This window comes from Chionomys nivalis, chromosome 7, assembly GCF_950005125.1.
Source record: "Chionomys nivalis chromosome 7, mChiNiv1.1, whole genome shotgun sequence".
NCBI lineage: Eukaryota > Metazoa > Chordata > Mammalia > Rodentia > Cricetidae > Chionomys > Chionomys nivalis.
Genome location: NC_080092.1, coordinates 37983518 through 38005287, shown reverse-complemented (window position 1 = coordinate 38005287; position 21770 = coordinate 37983518). Strand labels below are relative to the sequence as shown.

Below are 21770 nucleotides of genomic sequence, written 5' to 3'. Positions count from 1 at the left end.
AGGCTTAACCAGTGAAGGAAATCATTGAAAAGAGAAAGCTGATACAGATGTAATTGAATGAGGGGGCCATGTTCTAGCCCCAACAAGCAGCAGAACTTGGCTGCTCTGGTCACATGATTCTAGCTTTAGAGTCAAAGATACAAGAAAGGGGTTATGGAATTTACCCCCACACCCCCACAACTAAGGAAAACCACTTTTTAAATGCCACATTTATTTGCTTGCTTGTTAGGTGTGGGGGGGGGGGAGTGATACCCCTGAATAGGGGCCCAGAGAGGCCATTGTATAAAGCTTGTAACTATAAAGCCTGGATTGTCTTGGAGACCCCAAGATGTTGGAGATGTTAGAAACTGGGGTACCCTCCATGGAAAGTTGCAGAACAGGTGTGGAACCAGCCCAAAAAAAAGAAGTATGTCAGTCAATAAAGTTGAAAGGCATTGGAGATCTGAAGAGCATTTTGACATCAAGCATAGAGATACAGAGTTTGGAGTTTGCCCTGATGGTTTTCAGTCTTGCTTTGGTCCAGCATTTCCTTGCTATGATCCCTTTCCTGCCTTTTGGAATGATAATGTGTATTCCATCCTGGTATATGTTGGAAGTATAAGATTCACTTTTTTAATTTTGATTTTACAGGGGGTTACAGTTAAGAGATTACCTTGAGTATCAGAAGAAACTTTGAACTCTAGACTTTTAAACAGTGTTGAGACTGTTAAAAACTATGGAGATTTCAGAAGTTATACTAAATGCATTTTTGTATTATGATATGTCTACAAGCCTATGGGGGCCAGGGAGTGGAACATGGCGGTCTGAGTAAGAAAGGCCCCATAGGGACATACATTTGAATGCTTAGTCAATAGGGAATGATTCTATTTGACAGGTTTAGGAAGTGTGGCCTTGTTGGAGTAGGTGTGGCCTTGTTGGAAGAAGTATGTCATTGGGGATGGGATTTGAGACTTCAAGTACTCAAGCCATACCCAGTGGTTCTCTTCTTCCTGCTTCCTGGATCCTGAGGTAGAACTCTCAGCACCTTCTCCAGCACCTTGTCTGTCTGCATGTTGCCATGCTTCTACCATGGCAACCTCTGAAACTATAGCCAGTCCCAATTAAATGCCATCGATTAAAAGAGTGTGCTGTGGTCATGGGGGGTCTCTTCATAGCAATAGAGCACTGGTTAAAACATCAAATAATTAGGCACATATATACTATAAATAACTTTCAATTAAAATATTATGGAAAACAAAAGGCAATATTGCATTTATCAACTACAGCAAATTATTCGTTGAATTCCAGCAGGTACCAGTGACCTGGCCTCAATCAAGCCATTCCATTAATGGATGAGCTTCTTTCCACTTTCAGTGCAGAAATACAATACTTAGTAGATTCGTACTGTGTAGCAAATGTCACATTAAACTATTCTCTATCTGTCACCATTTGTCTACAACAATCTCAATGAGTTTGGAACTGTTAATCCTGATTATCTTACTGACAAGAAAAATCTATCATGATCTCATCAATCTATTGACTTCTGTCTCAATATGGAAGCAGAATGTTGCCCCAGGAAGAGTCCTGAGCACATGGGACATGAGTCTAGAAGCCTGATATTGACAATGAGAGACAACAGAAAAGGCCGGGACTCTGTAGGGGGCAGGCTGAGACTTGCCTTTGAAGTGTACAGGTCTATGGGACAGCCACGTAGATCTGTTAAGAGAGATGCTGCTCTTTTCTGCTAGAGAGACTGTTAGGACAGTTAGCTGTGACTGGCTAGAAATCGCAAGCTGTCTCTAGTGGTGCAAAGCAAGGCCTTCTGCCTGAAAGGAGGACAGTGAGCCGAACAGCCCATGCCCAAGGAAGTAGGATGCATAGTTGTATGTTTTACAAGAATTTTAGTTTGGGACATGGCTCTTCTGACCCTTGTTAAAATTACAAATGACAAGCCGGGCGGTGGTGGCGCACGCCTTTAATCCCAGCACTTGGGAGGCAGAGGCAGGCGGATCTCTGTGAGTTCGAGACCAGCCTGGTCTACAAGAGCTAGTTCCAGGACAGGCTCCAAAACCACAGAGAAACCCTGTCTTGAAAAACCAAAAAAAAAAAAAAAAAAAAAAATTACAAATGACTTCTAACTTGACCTGGCTTGGGAAATGTGAATGGAATCACCATCTGTCAGTTCCAAGCACAAAGTATCAGAGTCAGGGTTCCCTCTGAGCATTTTGCTAAGGAATCACTGACTGAAACCTACACCCGAGTGTGAAAACAAACAGAGCAGAAAATACCAGGTAATCCTTGGCAGGTGTGCAGAATGAACAAGCGGCATCTCTGTTTATCTTAATCTCCTAACGTTTGGACACTGTTGTTAGAAAGCATGTATTAGTCCGGATTCTCTAGAGGAACAGAACTGATGGAATGAATCTACACACACACACACACACAAATGACTTTCAGGCTCTGGTCCAGCTAGTCCAACAATGGCTGTCTACCAATAGACGGTCCAAAAATTCAGTCATTGTTCAGTCCATGATGCTGGATGTCTCAATTGGTCCTCCAGTATATAAGTAAATCCTGAAGAAGCAGGCTCTAATGCTAGTGAAGGATTGGATGGATTTTCCAGGAGCAAACAGGCAGAGAGCTCCCTTCTTCCATGTCCTCTGCATGGACTGCCAACAGAAGGCGTGACCCAAATTAAAGGTAGATATCCCCAAATCAAAAAAATTCAGATTAAAAGTAGGCCTTCCTACTTCAAAAGACTTAAGAAAAAACTTCCCACAGGTGTACCCAGCCACGTGGGTTTTAGGTAGTGACAGGTGTGGTCAGGTTGACAACCAAAAACAATCATCACAGAGCATAACGTAGCCCAAATGACCGATAGACTATGCAAAAAGGGACAAGTCCACCAGGTCTTGTTGGTTCTTGTGCTTCTTGTTCCTCCCTTGTACTGACAGGGATAAGGGAAGATAACCTCCAAGACCCTGTTGCCAAGGGCACAAAGCTGGTGCACATGAGACACTTACAATGATATAATACATATAATATAATCTGAGAACAGGTGCCAGCTAATATAGTTACTGCTATTTCTGTGAGTTTGGTAGATAGCACTAAGGCCCTGTGTCACTGGCTTCTTCCTCTGCCTTCAGCGGCTGTTGTAGCTCCGGCTGCACCATCAGTACCCCTGCTCTCCTATTGTTCTGCTTCCTAATCTTCTCTAACTGATCTAGGAATAATTCATAGATGTTGCAGGATTCCTGCTCCAACAGCATTCCTCCCACAATAGGGGATTAAAACTGTGGAGGTGTGGGAAAAGCCCCAGCTTCTCTCAGATGAACATGAATGATCCTTAAGGTTTCCCTGTGTAGTACTAGAAAATTCTCATGGAACCCACTCTCTAATGTTGCCCCTGAAACTTTGTACACATGAGCTTCTCCTCCAGACCTGGATACCGGCCAAGCGTATGGTCAGGTCCTCAGAGGTGACTCCATGCTCCACTCTGCTGAGCCTCCTTCAGGCAAGCCATCTCTATACAAAATGCACGGTTCTGTCTCCGTTCCTTTTCCGGTTCCTGTGATAAGGTATTCAGACAGAAGCAACTTATGGTAGATGGTTTGTTTCGCAGTTCAATTCCATCGCGGCAGGGAAGTCACAGTGGCAGGAGCTTGAGATAGTTGGTGTACTACATCAGCATTCAGTAAAGAGCACTTACTGCTATTTCAGAGGACCTGGGTTCAATTCCCAATGCCTGTACTTCCAGTTCCAATGGATCCAATGCCCTCTTCTGGATTCAGGGGACTCCTGCATGTACATGAAGCACAGAAAAGCACACAGGCACACACACATAAAAAATAAAAAATACAACTTCAAAAAGAAAAATAAAGCAGAGCAATGAATACGGGTTACTCGGTTCAGTTTCTCCTTTTTATTTTTCTAATCACTCTCACCTCACTCCTGCTGGCTCTTATCTCCCACTTTCTCCTTTTTATACCATACAAGATCCTATCCTAGGGAATGATGCCACCCAAAGTGGGCAGGACTTCCCACCTTAACTAATGTGGTCAAGGTAAATCCCATAGGCATGCCACAGACACATCTCCCCAGTGATTCTAGATCTCATCAAGTTGACAGTTAAGATTAGCTACCACAGGTCCTCCCAGGACATTGGGTCCCTCATTTTTATCATCATTGTTTAGTTGACCGTAGATCTAGTCACTGGGCAGGGTGGGAAGAGGGTCACGTGTCCATATACTTTCCCAGCAGCTTTTGCACAAAAGTCCATTGAAATTCAGAAGTCTGCAGAACAAGGAAGGCAACTTGCTTGTAACTCCAGCAGTCTTATGTGGAGATGGAGAATAAAGCACTAGAGTCTCTGTCCATCCAGCATCCCTGGGGCACAGAGCAGCAAACAGCAAGAGACCCTATCTCAGACAAGGTGGAAATCGAGGACTGACGCCCATGGTTATTCTGACTTCCACATAGGCTTCGCGGCATATGCACACCCACGCAGGTGAACATGCATGAACATGCACATGAATATCATAAACACACACACTCATTTCATCTTCACATCAGTCACTCCAAATACATTCCCCATGTGAAAAGGTTGTAACTGTCTTGCTAGCTTTTTGAAAAAGAAGTTCACTGTGACGCCCAGGCCTAGAACTCACTGTGAAACCCAGGGTGGCCTCAAATGTAATAGCCCCTTTTGACCTCAGTACAAGTAAACACACTCAGATTTTTTATTTCTCATGATTATTATCCTATTACATATCTTATTATTAAATTTTGCTTTAAAACTGCATAACTTTAAATAACTCATGCTGAATATTTTTGTAGTGCTAGCGATCAGACCCAGGACTTTGTCCTTACTAGAAGAGGCCTCTAATGTGGGGGTCACATCTTAGATTGATATTGAACACTTCTCCCAAGAACTACTTAGCCTCCACGAAAATCCTGCAAGGCACTGCAGCTGGTTTATTTTGCAAATGGCAAAACTGAGACTCATGGAAACTAAATACAACTCTGCTTTTGCTGCTTGAAAATTTAATAATTCTATGCAGTGCATTTTGCTCATATCATCAGCACTCACTCCTCTTTCCCAACCACTTCTCTATCCCAACTTTATATTTGACTTTTTAATTTACTTTTTAAAATCCAATTAGTTACTCTGAAACACAGGCTACCACTACACAGAGAGGACCAAGAGATCACGCACATAACGGGACACCCCACTCTTCAGGCCCTCCACAGTGGGGCAAAACCCTGGGCCCCTCCCCCACCTGCCTCAGCTTCTCTAGCCAGTCAGTAGGTAAGCTTCCTGCCGGTAGGCTGCACCAACACCCCATTCCATCGATCAGACCCTGTAAGCTATAATTCCCACTCTACCCCCAAACATTCTTATCCCCTGCGACCTCGGAGGAACTCTGAAACACAGGCTGCAACTACACAGAGTGGTTCAAGAGGTGAGTGACCACCCACCCAGTGGGGCACCCCACTCTCTAGGCCCTCCACAGTGGGGCAAAACCCTGGGTCCCTCTCCCACCTGCCTCAGCTTTTCTAGCCAGCCAACAGGGAAGCTTCCTGCAGGTAGTCACATTCGACACCCAAACCCTCCTATTCCCCATGACCTCAGAGGAAGTCTGAAGCACGGAGAGGTCCAAGAGGTAAGCTGCTCCAATACTTATAGGGTCGATCAGACCCTATAAGCTACAAGTCCTACTCAACCTCCAAATCTTCCTATCTGCCCCCCTCCCGGCGACCTCAGAGAAACTCCAAAGCACAGGCTGCAACGACACAGAGAGGACCAAGAGAGGAAGTCTGAAGCATGGGCTGTGACTGTACACAGTGAACCAAGAGAGTGATCACGTCAAGAGAGCAGACCAAGAGAGACCTGAGACACAGACAGAGACAATACAGAGCAGACCAAGAACAGTTTCCAAAGACACAGACAGCTGCTGCAAGGATTGGGCCAAGAGGCAAAGACACTGTAGAAAGCTCAAAGGATTGGAGTATGTCCCTTCCGGGTGGCTCAAGCTGGTCTGAGCCTCTTCCAGGCAGCTCAGCTCGTCTAAGAGTGTCTCTCAACAGCCCCAACTGCTTATGTACTCTTGGAGTGCATAAATCTGGCCAGTTTTGGAGACTTCCAGAACTTTCCAGTTCTTTATTTCCTAAGATTAATGAGCTTCCTTGGAACGCTTTACTTCCCTTGAGAATATCCTGCGTCCACCCGGGCGGTGGTGGCGCACACCTTTAATCTCAGCACTCAGGAGGCAGAGGCAGGCTCTGTGAGTTTGAGGCCAGCCTGGTTTACAAGGCTAGTTCCAGGACAGGTCCCAAAGCTACAGAGAAATCCTGTCTCGAAAAACCAAAAGAAGAAAAAAGAAAAAAAAAGAATATCCTAAAAGAATATCCTGGGTCCTAAGGAGCTTCCATCCAAGATGGGAGGTTTAGTCTTGGAGATGAGAGGTTTAATCTCAGGGAACTGCTACACAGCACTAACCTAGGGACTCACCCTCTTTTCATCACTGGTCAGTTCCCCATTCTGAAACTTGTTTCTGCCTCAGGACCTTTGTTTGCCCTTGATATCCCTTTTCCTGGGGATAGCCTTTTTTTTTTAAGCCTTTCAGATCTTGGCCTTAAAGACATATGCTAAAATAAGTCTTCTTTGACTTCCTTGGCAAAGTATTTATCATCTTTCATCTGGAAACATGTATTTACTAATTTACGGTTACATTTTCAGAAACCCTAACAGGAAGAAAAGCTCTAGGGAGCAGAGATGCTCACTGACTGTGGGGGGTTCATCTCCACTGTCAACTTGGTTGAGTTCAGAATTAGCCAGGAGACCCATCTCTGGCCATGTCTGTAAGGGACCCTTTCTGACTGTGGCTATGTGTGGTTTCGATGGACCAGCTGCTTCACGTTCCTATGGCCATGCCTTCCCCACCATGGCAGACTGTTGTAGACTTTCTTAAACTGTGAGTGAAGCTAAGTCCGTCCTTTTTTACTTTTTAAATGTTACATTTATTTGTTTGCTTGTTTGGTGTGTGTGTGTGTGTGTGTGTGTGTGTGTGTGTGTGTGTGTGTGTTGGAGGATAACTTGTGAGAATTTGTTCTTTTCCCGCCCTGTATGTCGCAAGGATAGAGCTCTGGTCATCAGACTTGGTGAAAAGCATCTTCAGTCTGGAGCCATCTCCCCATCTCTGTAAGTCCTTCCGGCCTGGCATTCTGTGAAAAACAGTGAGAAGAGTGCCTAACACTCTTGTGTTTTCCACAAAGCTGGGAGAGCACAGGGCATGTAGCAAACCAGGAAAGGGTTTGCTGAACAAAACAAAATGAGTAACACAGGAGAGAGTGAGAGACAGAGGGGGGTGAGGGGAGAGAGGAGAGAGAGAGATACAGAGAGAGAGAGAGACAGAGACAGAGACAGACAGACAGACAGACAGATAGACAGAGGGAGAAAGAAGGAAGGACAGACAGGAAAGAGGAGAGAGGCAGGAGTGAGGAGGAGGAATCTGAAAGTTGTATTTTCCTAATTTCTAATGACCTGGTCCTGAAACCCACTTGCTTTCTGAACTGTTGGGAGAGATTTTTAAGAAAGGACAAAACCTACAAGCTTATTTTCAGTCATTGTGATCCTCCAAATCACATTTCGGGCTTTTCCCAGATGGTTATTCGAAGGAGTAATACCTGAGAAATCGGTTGGTCTTTCACTTTTTGATATGACATCCATGGGTCAGAGAGAGATGGAGACCCTGGCTTAGCTGTCAGGTTCCTCAGGCCTTCCTGGGTTTCTTCCCAGAGTACCACAACTCAGAGACTGGCCCTGCTGGGAGTATTTGCTCCTCCGGTGGCCCCAGCTCATTCTGTGTGAGCTGATTCTCTGGCTGCTTCCAAGCCACAGGGAGGTCCCTCCTCGCGGACTCCCCACACATAAAGCCTCCTGCCAACCTGCCTGGCTCTCCCACGGTGCAGCTTAACACACTCATTGGCCTGCAGCCTGCCGGAGGCGGGGCTTGGGTGGTCCTCAGAAGGAATTAGCTTTGTGAGAGGAGCGCTCTGGAGGCTGATGCTCTTCTTTTCTTACTCTCACCGGGTCTTCTTCGGAAGCCTCTGCTTTCAGGGTTGTCCCCGCTCTGGCTCAGCCTAGGACGGAGCCTCAGATCAGGGGACACCTGTAGCCTTGAATTTTAACCTCAGCGATGGGAAAACTTGAAAATGCTTCCTGGATTTACGATCCTCTCCTGAAGTACCTGAACAGCACAGAGGAGTACCTGGCTCACGTCTGCGGACCCCGACGCAGCCACCTCTCCCTCCCGGTGTCTGTGGTCTATGCGCTGATCTTCGTGGTAGGGGTGACGGGTAATCTTCTGGTGTGCCTGGTGATCCTCCGACATCAGACCTTGAAGACACCCACCAACTACTACCTCTTCAGCCTGGCCATCTCAGACCTGCTGGTCCTGCTATTTGGGATGCCTCTGGAGGTCTATGAGATGTGGCACAATTACCCCTTCCTGTTCGGGCCGGTGGGCTGCTACTTCAAGACCGCCCTCTTCGAGACTGTGTGCTTTGCCTCCATTCTTAGCGTCACCACAGTTAGCATAGAACGCTACGTGGCCATCGTCCACCCGTTCCGAGCCAAGCTGGAGAGCACGCGGCGGCGGGCCCTCAGAATCCTCAGCCTCGTCTGGGGCTTCTCGGTGATCTTTTCTTTGCCCAACACCAGCATCCATGGCATCAAGTTCCAGTACTTTCCCAACGGGTCCTCCGTGCCCGGCTCTGACACCTGCACAGTCACCAAGCCCATGTGGGTGTACAACTTCATCATCCAAGCCACCTCATTCCTCTTCTACGTCCTCCCGATGACCCTCATCAGCATCCTCTACTACCTCATGGGACTCAGAGTGAGTATCCAAGGTGACTGACTGGTTTGGGGCAGCATCCCTCCTGATTTCACCCATTTTGAGTTCAAAGAAAGACTTAGCATGGAGGAAAGACATAAAATCAGAAGGGGGCACAGAGGATGACCTTAAGTGGGGAATTAAGAAGCAAAAGTTTGTAAGTATGTAAAATACCTTCATGTGTAACCTTCACACGTGTACTCAGCATGTATCTCACAAGTAAAATCAGTTTGGCCTCCTTTGAGTAGGGGGAAATTGCCACGAATGAAACAGCAAACCACAAGTCTTTGACTTTCTTTACTTGGTATCCATCATTCTCTCTAGACTTGGTCACCTGTGTTTCTAAGAAAGTGCTAGAACTTCCTAGGGATATCAATAGAGCTATCACTCATGGGAGAATCTGCCTCCAGGGTCTTGAGGAGAAGCCTCATTTTGACTGTGCACAGGGTTAGAGGGTCACATTCTAGGGAGACCCTTCCGCGTCTGCTACCTCATTGCTGCCCCTTTACTTTATTTTGAAGTTTTTTGCTGTACCAGCTTGTGCTGAGGGTATTGGGAGTGCTCCCTGCTTAGCAGTCTGAGACAGACAGACAGCTGTGAAGGTCAGTATTTCCTTGTGGCACACTGCCCTCTGATTAAAATATCAAGCTAAATATAAATATGGTTTATATTTCATATACATTGTACATATATATACATATACATACATACATATATGTATGTATATATACTCACCTTGAAACCAATTTTATAGCAGGTAGGGATTGAAGGATGGAAAAGTAAACAGAACTCCTAAGTTAGAGCAGTAAAAGGCGTGATTAAGACACATGTATGTTTCTGGGGAAATCACTCAGTTTTCCCTATATCTTACATTTAGAGGTTCATTTTCTGAGCTTGTGGACATAAACATTTTTTCCCCTTTCTCTGGCTTCAAATTAGATGAGAGAATTTGTTTATGAGACATGTAGGAGTGAATCTATATGCTTCCTACTGTATTCTGTACTCATATTCCTAGATGTGAGTCTTCACGATAGTTTTCTATTCATTTAAGGAAGTGGCTCACACAGTAAACAGTTACGGCATTATTTAGATTCTCAGGTGCTCGGCTGATGTGTGCCTTTAGGCAGGCTGCACGTAATTCTCCTGGGATTGCTTTCCCATCTGGAGAATGGAAAGGTCACATCACATCATTTTCTAAGACTTCTTCTGCCTCCAACAGTCTGTAGTTCTTTTTTAAAAAGGCAAAGAGATTATGGGATAGACATGAGCTATAAATGAAAGAATTAAACACAAAGACACATCCCATCCCATCTTCTGGCACTGTAACTCCAGGTGCAGGGTTCCACCCTAGCCCATCTCTGAGAAAGGTGTTTATCAAGAAAGAAAGGATCTTCTTTGAATACTGACTGTCCCAAAATGAGTGGCCATGCTTGAGTTGGAGGAACTTAATTTCAGTGTCATAGGCATGTAGGCACAGGAGTGAATCTAACCAGAGAGTAGTGGTATATTCCCCCAAGATCTATGTCATGCTAGACTAGCTCAGGCCACAGTTCCTGAATGTTCTGTGTATCTAACCCAGAGGAAAAGACTTTCATACATTTCTAAATATCACAATTCCCTAAAACCTTCTCTCCTTTTGTAACAATAGCATCGTGTTCAGTGCTAAACGATCATTTGTCTCGTGCGAGTTTGGGGGACATGCCTAAGTTGAACAGCAAACATAGATTTTTGCCTGATTGTGTTCCAGTCTCATGAATCCACAGTGTCTGTGTCCCAAACTGGGGCACCTCAGAGAATAGACACCCTGCTTTGTGTGAGTAATGCAATTGATGACATCCTGTGCCAGAAAAGATGAAGTAAGAGTCAGTGGACCAGAGGGTGCCAAGAAAGGACAACATCTGATTTGTCGTTCTGAGAATTTAAACAGCCCTATGTCAGCGGCCGGCAGAAGCAAGTTCTGTTCTGCTGTAGGACAGTGGTCTGTACCCTGTCAGAAACCTCGGTTAACACTGGACAGGTGCCACAACCTCTGGAACCCTTTTGTTGAAAGGTTCCTGCCACCCATCAACACACTTCCTTGGCCTTTTTGGCTCTTGTCCACCCTTTCAGCCATGCTTCAAGTGCCATGCGTCAAGTGCACTTCCTTAGGGGAGCTCTCCTAGACCCCTGAACTGTCCTACCTCTGTTGTAGATGTCATTACTTCCAGTAACTCCCTTCATTATGATTTACAATCCCACATGGACCCTTTAAGTTTACTCATTTCTCCCAATCCAGACTAAGTTCACTCAGGAAACAAGGCTGAATTACTTCCCTTATAACCGAGCTTTATCTTCTCTACATTTAAGGCAAAAGACTTGAAAACGTTGCCTCAAAGAGCCTTTGAATTTTCAAGATTTAAAGACATCCAAGTTGTAATGCTATTTGAGTTATTGAGTCTACTGAGAAGTCTAAATTGAGTCTGGTTGCCATTGTCTTCAGGAAACAGCCAAGACAATGCCGATAAAAGCACAGGACAAATGAAGCCCTGTGTGTGTTCAAGGCTAAGGCTGAGCATTCACTGATGCTACCTCATTTCAGGACATGCATTTCCACAGAGATGCTCTTCAGGCTCAGAACATCATGGAGACAGAAAGTATGTGATCCAAGAGTAGCTTCCCAGTCATCTAGGAGGAAGTACTGGCAATGTCTAGCCTAATCCTTGCCTCTCTCACACATGACTTTTGTGTTGATGAGGGGACATGTGTGAATTGCATAAAAGTCAACTATGCCTGATAGACTGCAAAGAAGCGAGATAGTGATGGATGGATGGATGGATGGATGGATGGATGGATGGATGGATGGATGGATGGATAAATGGATGGATGGTTGGATGGATGGGCAAACAAATGAGCTGATAGAGAAGTTGAAAGACAGACAACTAAGTATAGATCAGGACATTGCGCATCTACACCTATACTCACATATACACATATATATATACTCGAGTGCACAAACACATACACCACACACACATTACACACCACACACACACACACACACACACCATAATCACCATGAACAGCTCATCAAGACAATAACCTGAAAGACAATCAGCCCCATGAATCTTACCTTGGTGCTTCATAGCTGGAGGTGTCAGATGGGTAAGTTTCTAATCTTCTGAGCCTTGGATCATCCCATAGAGTGACAACAGTGTCTCATCACTCCCTGAGTCTGATGGCAGAGTTCACACCATTGATGACTGAGTATCATGCCGAGCACCTGAAGTAAAATGGAAGTATTTAATATGAAAGCATCATTTAACATTAACTGGACAAATGTCTTAGACTCTGTGTGTCAGACATTGTGAACCCTGATGGACACTTCACTATGCATATATTCAGTCTATCTCTTCCTTAAGTTGACTAGTTGTGACATTATAACCTGAAGATACTTCAAGGTGAGAGGTAATTGATAAGTGGTTTTCTTTGGGTACAAACTACAATGGCCAGGAGGCTAGTCATAAAAAGAATTATCTGGAATGATTGCTTGTGTTTGATTTAAAGAAACATTTTGCAGGAGTACAGACTTCCTCTGAGAGCTATGAAATTCAGCCATGAAGTGACCAACCTTTCAATATACTATTTGTTGAAAATAATTATGGAACAACCAACAACTCTCTCTTACAATGGCCACTATTTTAGGACCAGAATTAAAATAGTTTTTATTATTATTTCCCATTTATTGAAAAATAGGTTCTTTTCTCGTACAATATATCTTGATTACAATTTCCCCTCCTTTATTCCTCCCAGCTCCTCTCCACCTCCCTGCCCATCCCAATCCACTCCCTTTCTGTCTCTCATTAAAAAAGAACAGGCTTATAAAAGATAATAACAAAACAAGAAAAAATATAATAAGATAAGCAAAAACCATCACATTGACGTTGGACAAGGCAAACCAACAGAAGGAAGAAAGCCCAAGAGAAGGCACAAAAATCAGAGACCAATTGTTCACATACTTGGGAATCCCATACAAAACTAAAATGAAAGCTACACACACACACACACACACACACACACACACACACAGGACCTGGTACAACTCCAGGTAGGCCCTATGCTTGTTGCTTCAGGCTCTGAGTTCTCATGAGCTTTGCTCAGCTGATTCAGAGAGCCTTATTTTCCTGGTGTCTTCCATCCCTCATTTTTGCCTCCTCTTCCACAGTGTTTGCTGAGTGCTGAGGGGAAAGATTTGATGGTGACATCCCATTTAGAACTGCATGTTCCAAGGTCTCTCTCTTTCTCGCTGCATAATGTCTGGTTGTGGGTCTCTGTATTTGTTCCCCCTTCCTAGGTGACTCCAGGTTTTTGCCAGGTTGACAGCTGAGGTGAAGGCTAACGTCTGTCGGACACAACACAACTGAGTTAGAAGATGGACATTTTTCCCAGAAGAGACTCAGTAATCCCCATAAGGAGATTCATAAAGACAAATAGCTGTTCTTGGGTATTTCAATCCATATCGTGTCTTTTGAGATGTGGAACAATAATGACAACCAGCAGAAGAGCAATAGTTTACCACTTGTTGAGTACCTCATGCCTTGCTCTGGCATTCTTATCATATTAGGAACAATTTAACATCTTCATGCAATCCCCATCGATTTCCACACCATTGCAGGATTCCCTCAGTTCTTCTCAGGTTCCAGGTGACCCTAAAAGGTCAAATCTCAAACGACTTTTAACACCTTACTTTCTAAAAATATAGATTTTATGTAGAGAGCACTGTTAAGTCCAAAAGACAGGCAGACTAAGTTACCACACAGGTAGGTGCCTGGGGCCCATGTGTTCCTGGGGACTGCTTGATTTTAAGGAGCATGTATTATTGTAAAGACATAGGATATGTATTAGTGGAGCTATTGAGGTGAACTTTTAATGGACCATTCTTCCAAGTTATCCATCCTTGAGAAGACTTTCTCATGATAGCTTGCATCCCAGAAAGCTCACAGTTCATGATCACACACAATTCCACTCATTTTTCGTTTACCTTGCACTTAAAAATGTCTCCATATAACTCAGTGAGTTGATTCTAATGGAGCCTGAGACTGTGAAGAACAATTCAACTTTCCTTCCACTGGATGCTCTCAGTTGATCCATCAGGACCCATGTTACCACCAGAGAAGGAATCTCAGCTTGACTGTTGGCACATGAAGGGAGGTTTAGCTTAGACCTGAATTCCACAAAACACACATAGCTCTCAGTGAAAGTTTGTTCAGGAAAATACATGAGGCTGTCACATACCCAGCCTCTTTTCTGGTTTCTACAGACCTTAAAGCCTGCACACAGCAGCACTGTATTTTTCTCACAGTGCCACACAAGCGACCACTGTAATTCCTACCTCAGAAGCAGTGAAGAAAGGGTTCCTTCCATTCCCAGGAGGACAGAAGCAAATATGTGAAACCCCATTGGCTCCAGTTACCCAACTATTGGGACTAGGGAATGGGCAGTCTTATCTGCTAGGTTATTTGGTGACAGGACCAGAAACTGGAGTTGGGACTAACTCAGCTTAATCATCCCTATCATCTTGATTGGATTTGGAATCACCTAGGAGACACACCTCTGAGCATTTTTCTGAGGACATTTCCAGAGAGGTGTAACTAAGGGAGCAATACCCACCCTGAATGATGGTAGCAGCAGTCCATATGTGGGGGGTCCCAGACTGAGTGCAAAGGGGATGTAAGAGAAAGGGAATCCAGCACAGTATTGGTCTCCCTCTGTTTCCTGACTGGGATGCAATGTGACCATCTGCTTCATGCCCCTGTCTCTGTGACCTCTTCTCCCTCTCCCTAAAGGACTCCCTTCAAACTGTGTGTCAGACTAACCCTTCCTCCCATAAGCTATTTTGTTGTTGTTGTTGTTAGGTATTTTGTTATAGCAACGGGAAAAGTGACTAAAACGCCAACCAAACTACTAAGTGAGCGTGGAGAAGGAATAAACAGCCCAAGAGAGACGTGGGGTGCTGCTGGTGAGAGAATAAGAGGGAAATGCCAGAGAATTAGCAGACTCTGGACTTCTAGGTGTGGACTGGTCTCAGGTCATCAGAGTTTCTGTCTTCTGGTACAACATCCCCAAAGACAGAAAGCAGATCTAACAGAGAAAGATTCCACCACCAGATGGATAGAACAGATCTCTGGTGCTTGTGGACATCAGAGGAATAAGAGAACAATAGGCTAGAGCTGCTGCATCTTCAGGAGTAGGTGGGCCTGAAATAGGCTAGTAAAGATGACCTGTCAGGTCATGCTGACATTCCAAACTTAAATCAGTACAAGGATCACACTATAATCCAATTAGGATAAATATATGTCAGTGTTTAAAATTCTGAAGGATATGCAGTTTTATCAGTAGAATTGGACAATCAGCATGTCCTAAATTATGCCTGTCAGGACAGTGTCAGGGAATCTGCTGAAAAGGGCTGGGAATGTATTATTCAAAGAAATGTGGCTCCCTTTCAACTGAAGGGCGCTTGTGAGATACAAATGTGGACAGTGGGGAAAGGGTTGCATCAACCCCTGGAAGATCCACATTGCTCATGAGCACATTCAAGATGCTGAGAGTCGTACAACATAGTGGTTTGAATGAGAATGTCCCCCATCTGCCTATATATTTGCTTGCCTAGTCTTAGTCAATGACTGTTTGGAAGGATTGGGAGATGTGACCTTTGAGGTTTCAAATGCCCACCCCAGGCCCAGCGTCTCTCTTTCTCTTTGCCCACTGCCTTTGGATCAGAACGCAAAGTTCTCAGCTACTACTCCTACACTCTGCCTTCCTGCTTGCCGCTATATTTCCCACCATGATGATCATGGACTGAAACTGTAAGCAAGCCCCCAATTAAATGCTTGCTTTTTATAAGTCTTTAATTATGAGCATTGCCTTAGTCATGGTGTTTCTTTACAGCAATAGAATAGTGACTGAGACACACAACAGATAGCCTAACAGTCATGAGATCTTAGTATTTTGTTTTCTGAAATCTCCTATCACGTGGAACAGAGTCTTGACTCTAAGGATGTGTCTAACAAAAATGAAAGAAATTCAGTGACAGGAAGGGCCCAGCTAGTGTTTTATTGCTATTGTCCACTTCAGCATTAACCATTGTGGCTGTGTGTGTGTGTGTGTTTATATAATATTTATTAACACACTACAGAACTAGGACTGCATACAACTGCTTATTAAAAACTTGGTTTTTCTGTATCTTGCCCATAGCCCTGTCCAGTTGAGTCAGAGGACCTAGACTGAATTCTGCCCCCAGTAAAGTATTTAAAAGTTTAAAAACATTACTTTAAGTGCTTTTGGTATACCTCCAAAGTTTTCTCTTCTTAACCACCTCTCCACTTCTCTTTCAGCTGAAGAGAGATGAATCCCTTGAGGCAGACAAACTGACTGTGAGCATTCACAGACCCTCCAGAAAATCAGTCACCAAGATGCTGTGTAAGCTGCTCACTTTCTTTCAGAGTTTGTTTGCTTTTTGTTTATAAGAGCGAAGGACTTGTGTTTGGCACTGATGTGACCATGCTGGCCAAGATGTTCTTCTTGGTTTCCAGAAGATTCTATGACTTGCCTGTTTTGTTTCATCTTTGGCTTTAAGCATTCAAAACCCTGTGCTAGGTTGCAGTTGCCGAGATGCCTTCCAAGTGCTATGAAATAAATCACGCTGGCACGCTGTGCCTGAGCACTGAGTGGGGGTGGGTTCTGAACCTGGTTGTGTTCCAGCATTCTTCAGACATGTGGTACAGGATCCTGCACACACTCACAAATGCTTACCCATACAATGTTTTATAACTTTCTTCAGGGGATTGTGACCTCCCAATGGCCATGTTGACTCTGTGAATCTTTTTAATTCCAGATAAAGAACAACTAGCCATGAATTCTTCCGAGTAAATCATTCCACCTAGGACATTGTGTAGCCTTGAATCAAAACATCATCTTGTTCAAAAACAAAACAGTAAAAATAGTCTTTTTATTGGAAAATACACATTCTTGTAAGAGACAAAATATTTTAAGAAATTCAGGTAATGACCAGCCTCTCCCAAAAGGATGCTAGACAAGTCAGTGAACCCATGGGCTGGGGAGATGGGTCAGAAGTTAAATCCTTGCCATGGAAGCATGAGAACTGGGGGTCCGATCCCCAGAGCCCACACAAATGCTGCTGGGAGTGACTATCCTTTTATAATTCTGCTCTTAAGACAGCAGAGACGGGGTCCGTAGAGCAAGTCGGCTATGGAGACGGACAGTATCAGTGCACTCAGAGTTTCACTGTGAGATCCTGCCTCACTCAACCTTGGGTCTACACACACACACATTCAATATGCATGCACACACATGCACATACCTATACATGCACATATGTGCATATATACACACACACACACACACAAGTGGAAAAATGAAAATAAAAAACACTAAGCAAAGCAACCCCAGTCTTCCAGGAGAGACACTGAGGAGGCGTGTGGAACATAAACTTTTTAAATCACTGTCTAAATTCAGAAAGAAAAGAATCCCCCGGCTAATGTGCACACAGAGCATGGAGGCTGTGCCCTCTGTGAACAAAACCCAGAAATTGCTGGCCTCCTGAGGATTTGACACTTAAAGTTGCTCTCTCTCTCTCTCTCTCTCTCTCTCTCTCTCTCTCTCTCTCTCTTTCTCACTCTCTTGTGTGTGTGTGCACGCACACACATACAAAGACACAGGAGACATACACAATAAAAGAAAGATTTATCTTGGGACAAGTACTTTGGGCCTATTATGAAGCAGAATATCACTGCTATAGGAGAGAGAGGGAGGGAGGGAGGGAGGGAGGGAGGGAGGGAGGGAGGGAGGGAGGGAGGGAGGGAGGGAGGGAGGGAGGGAGATGGAGCTTACTCAGGGGTGGACAGCTGCCATCCTGTCCTTTTGGAGCTTCCAGTCACTTGCCCCTTCAGCTTTGGGCCTGTGATGAGGCAGAGCATCATAATAGGCTCTGCAGTGAATCAAAGCTGCTCACCTCACAGTGTGCAAACAGAAAGGAAAGAAGTAGCCCCCAGCCTTCCTTCAAGCCCCAGCAAACACCTGCCTCCTCCATCTAGAGTTCTCAAGTTTCCACCCACCCACCCCAGACAGCACCATCCACTGGGGACCATGCCTTAGAGGCACGAGGTTCTGGGCAGCTGTTAGAATCCAAACCCTAAGAACTCGCTGAAAAACGGTGAATTTAACTGTTGAGTTGTTCCTAAAACAACCTGATCTAATCATGTATAAATCTCTAAACATATGCTGAGAGCATGCTTTGATTTCCACAGTCAAGAGGTTTTGGAACTTTGAAATATACTCAGTTCTATTTGAAATATTCTAAAGAGAAACATACAAGAAATCTTAAGGAGATGTCTCGGTGATTAAGAGCCTTTGATATTCTTTCAGAGAATTCACGTTTGGTTCTCAGCACCTACACTGGGCAGCTCACAACCTCCTCTAAGGCCCTCTTCTGTCCTCCACAGGTACTGCAGACATGTGGTACACAAAGAGATAAGCAAGACAACACACCTATGCATAAGTAAAAATAAATGTTTTTTAAGAAAAAATCAATCAATCAATCCTGGGGCCAGTGAGATGGCTCAGAGGGCAAAGGCACTTGCTGCCAAACCTGAGATTGATCTCCAGGACCCAGTAGAAAGAAAGAGCTGATTTCAAGAAGTTACCCTCTAACTTGCACATGTGTGTTGTGGCATGCGTACGTGTGTGGTGTGCACACAACACACAAACAGCAATAGCTGGACTTAGTGGGTTCTCAACAAACCCATCAAGTTGAAATGGGGATATATTGAAAGTCATGGAATGGAAGGAGTTGAAGTGGAAAAATAAGAGGTAAAGATGCGATATTTTATTATGTGAATTTCTGGAAACTTCAAAAACAACAAAAAAAACGTAAAAAATATAAACTTTAAAAGAAAATGTAGGTAATTGTATAGAAAACTTATCCTAGAGCCATATGATTAATTCTTATGTTTGACTATTCTTTCTCTCTGGGAGCTCATCTGCCAAAGTGGCAGGGAACCCCGATAAAAGAAGGGGACGAGCATCACATCCCTCCCTGGCCTACTCTGTCATCTTGTCTCCCACTTCCATTTCCAGTTGTCTTGGTCCTCGTGTTTGCTATCTGCTGGACCCCTTTCCATGTGGACCGGCTCTTCTTTAGCTTTGTGGAGGAGTGGACTGAGTCCCTGGCTGCTGTGTTCAATCTCATCCATGTGGTATCAGGTAAAGGCTTGGTGGGCTCAGGGACATAAGGGTTCGGTAGCTTTTCCTTGGCTCTACCCGGAGGCGTTACCATACAAGCAGCTCACAGAGACCCAGACTTCTGTTATGGGAACAGCAGGAGCTGATTGTATTCAGGGATTAAAAATGTTTTGAGGAAAAACCCCAACTCTATATGTGAGTGTGATAACTATCATCAATATGACAGCAAAAAACACATGAAAAGAAATGCTTTTCCCAAAGGTTCAAAGCTGTAAGATGAGTGAAAATGGGGCTCAAGTCCAAGCCACTGAATGTCAAGTTCAAGGTTTTTTCCAACCTACTACACTTAGATTCAGGGTACTTCGGCCCGCCTGCTTCTTTTGTCACTGGCTCATTCTGTGGACTGTTAAGGACATAGTCAGAGGGTAAAGGTTAGATGCACACACACAAAACAGCTTAGGCTAGAAGGAAGAATGGAGGGAGGAAGAGAAGGAGGAGAGAGAAAGACCATACTGGATAAAGCCACCATTTCTGCCTCTGAACATTTGTACCCAAATACACATTCTCTCCCTTCAACTATCCATGTGAAGGTACAGCTGGTGTCATTCACCTCCACTGAGTGACTCCTGACCACAGTCATCTGTTAGAATAGAGTAACTGCTATAGCCTGACCGTTGATGTCATACACGCTCCTAAAAGATGGCATTGTGTATCCCTGTTACTAGCTTTGCCTAGGGTTCCTGACTCTGCTACATTCTTCCAAGTACTTGGAGGGAAAAAAAAAGTCTAAATCCCCTGCCTTTCAATGTGCTTTGAAGTTCCCAGAATGCCCTAGTAAGCATTTGACCCATGTCCAAATGAACAGACCTGTCTCCTTTTCCAGAGAGAACACTGACCATAGACACAAAGAAGGGGTTCCATCCAAGTACAGTTTGTTAAACCAACGAGTCACTGGGGTTACTAACAGGAATGAGAACAATTTATGGGCAGCTATTTCACTGAAAAAATATATATCTCAGCAATGGATAACTGTCTATAAACCCTTGGAAGGGGCACAGCCTCACAAACCCCAAACAACTGTTAACTGTCTAAATCTTTGAGGAAAGGCAGGCAAGCCCTTCCCCTGTAATGGGAAGTTAATGGGGACACTCTTGGGTAGTCTCCAATGGGTGATGGCAGTTGACAGTTCAAGAGGGCAATGGCTGTGACTGTGTCTTGCTTGGACGATGCTGTTTGACAATACACAGCTTCCACTAGAATATCCTGCCCCTATTTTCCAGAAAGAATTAAAGTGCCAGTGTTTGTCTAAGGGCACAGAACAAAGGAGGGCCGCGGTCCTAACCTCCCTTAAGCTCCATTGGTGTCTTAGAGAAACAGACCAGGTATGATAATAAGAGTGGGTATACGGGAGCTGGAGAGATGGCTCTGTGGCTAAGAGCTCGTACCGCTCTTACAGAGAACTCTACCTTGGTTGCCAACCCCCATATGGGTTTCTTACATGCCTGCCACTCCAGTGCCAGTGGGTCAGACACCTTCTTTTGGCCTCTGTGGGTACTGCTACTCATATGCGCACACGCACACACACATACAGAGAAAAGTAAATCTCTAAAGAGAACAATGCATGTATAACAAGCAGAGAAATGGCAATATACAAGCCTCCTGGTGGACAAAATAAATGGTAATATATAATTACTCAGTGGAAGAGCTATCAAGGGAAGCAGGAGTGGGTAGGGAAGGGTCATGGTGGGGGGAGGGGTGATCTCACTATGAGAGGTTTTCAATTGAATGAGGAATCTCAACAGGGACCACGTGCTGACTGATTTACCCAGCTTCACCACTGTGGCCTCAAATAAAGCTTTAACTGAAAATCCAATGAAGAAACAAATCTCCTTTCTCTGATACTTGAGCATCTCTTATTAGGGGCACTATCCAGCTCCTTGGGAACGCCATGGCTCTTTCATGGCTCTGTGTTCGAGTCCCAAGTGCCCAGGTGGATCTTCTCTTAGCAGTTCATATTCTCAGTGAGTATCCTGTATACCCTGCTGCTTCCAGGAGAGGCCATCCCAGGGTTCCCAGGCCTTTGCTAAATATGTACACTCTGTCCTCCCTTGCTGTCATGTCTTCTTCAATCTGTCATTTGCAGGTGTCTTCTTCTACCTGAGCTCAGCCGTCAACCCCATTATCTATAACCTCTTGTCAAGACGCTTCCGGGCGGCCTTCCGGAATGTCATCTCTTCTTCCTGCAAGTGGTGCCGTTCCCAGGATCTCCCACCAGGACCTCCGGCCCAGAAGATCATCTTCTTGACAGAATGCCACCTTGTGGAGTTGACGGAGGAGACAGGCCCCCAGTTCCCCTGTCAGTCATCTGTCTACAACTCACACCTCTCCGCAGCGCCCTGTTCTGGACAGGGTCCATGAAGGGAGTGGTCAGAAGACCACGTCAGAAGGCCTGGATTCTGTGGATTGACACGCCTCTAAGCCCCAGCACAGCAAGGAGGGACATCCTGTCACCTGTGCCTCCTGTATGGCATTAGGAAGACAAGACTCTTAGGTCCCACATACTCGTGACTTTTTTGACGTAAAAGTCAGGACTTCATTCTAGGTCATCATGCAGACATTGCTGATTTAGACACTCCATCTATCCGTACTGCGAGTTTT

General features: G+C 44.7%; 1 protein-coding gene across 1 annotated transcript; it reads left to right on the top strand.

The window, feature by feature from the left end:
- The first annotated feature begins 8105 nt into the window (after positions 1-8105).
- Nmur2 (neuromedin U receptor 2) lies at positions 8106-21530 on the top strand. Its single transcript, XM_057776670.1, has 4 exons — positions 8106-8879; positions 16247-16331; positions 19008-19133; positions 21256-21530. Exons 1-4 carry the CDS (start codon positions 8178-8180, stop codon positions 21528-21530), a joined length of 1188 nt encoding a protein of 395 aa, XP_057632653.1. The 5' UTR covers positions 8106-8177.
- The last annotated feature ends 240 nt before the right edge of the window (positions 21531-21770 follow it).

Excerpts from the sequence above, each read along its gene's own strand:
- Nmur2 (XM_057776670.1), top strand. The coding sequence starts at position 8,178 with ATGGGAAAACTTGAAAATGCTTCCTGGATTTACGATCCTCTCCTGAAG. Across the intron at positions 16,332-19,007 it reads ATCAGTCACCAAGATGCTGT|TTGTCTTGGTCCTCGTGTTT; the intron begins GTAAGCTGCTCA and ends TTCCATTTCCAG. Across the intron at positions 19,134-21,255 it reads TCTCATCCATGTGGTATCAG|GTGTCTTCTTCTACCTGAGC; the intron begins GTAAAGGCTTGG and ends TGTCATTTGCAG.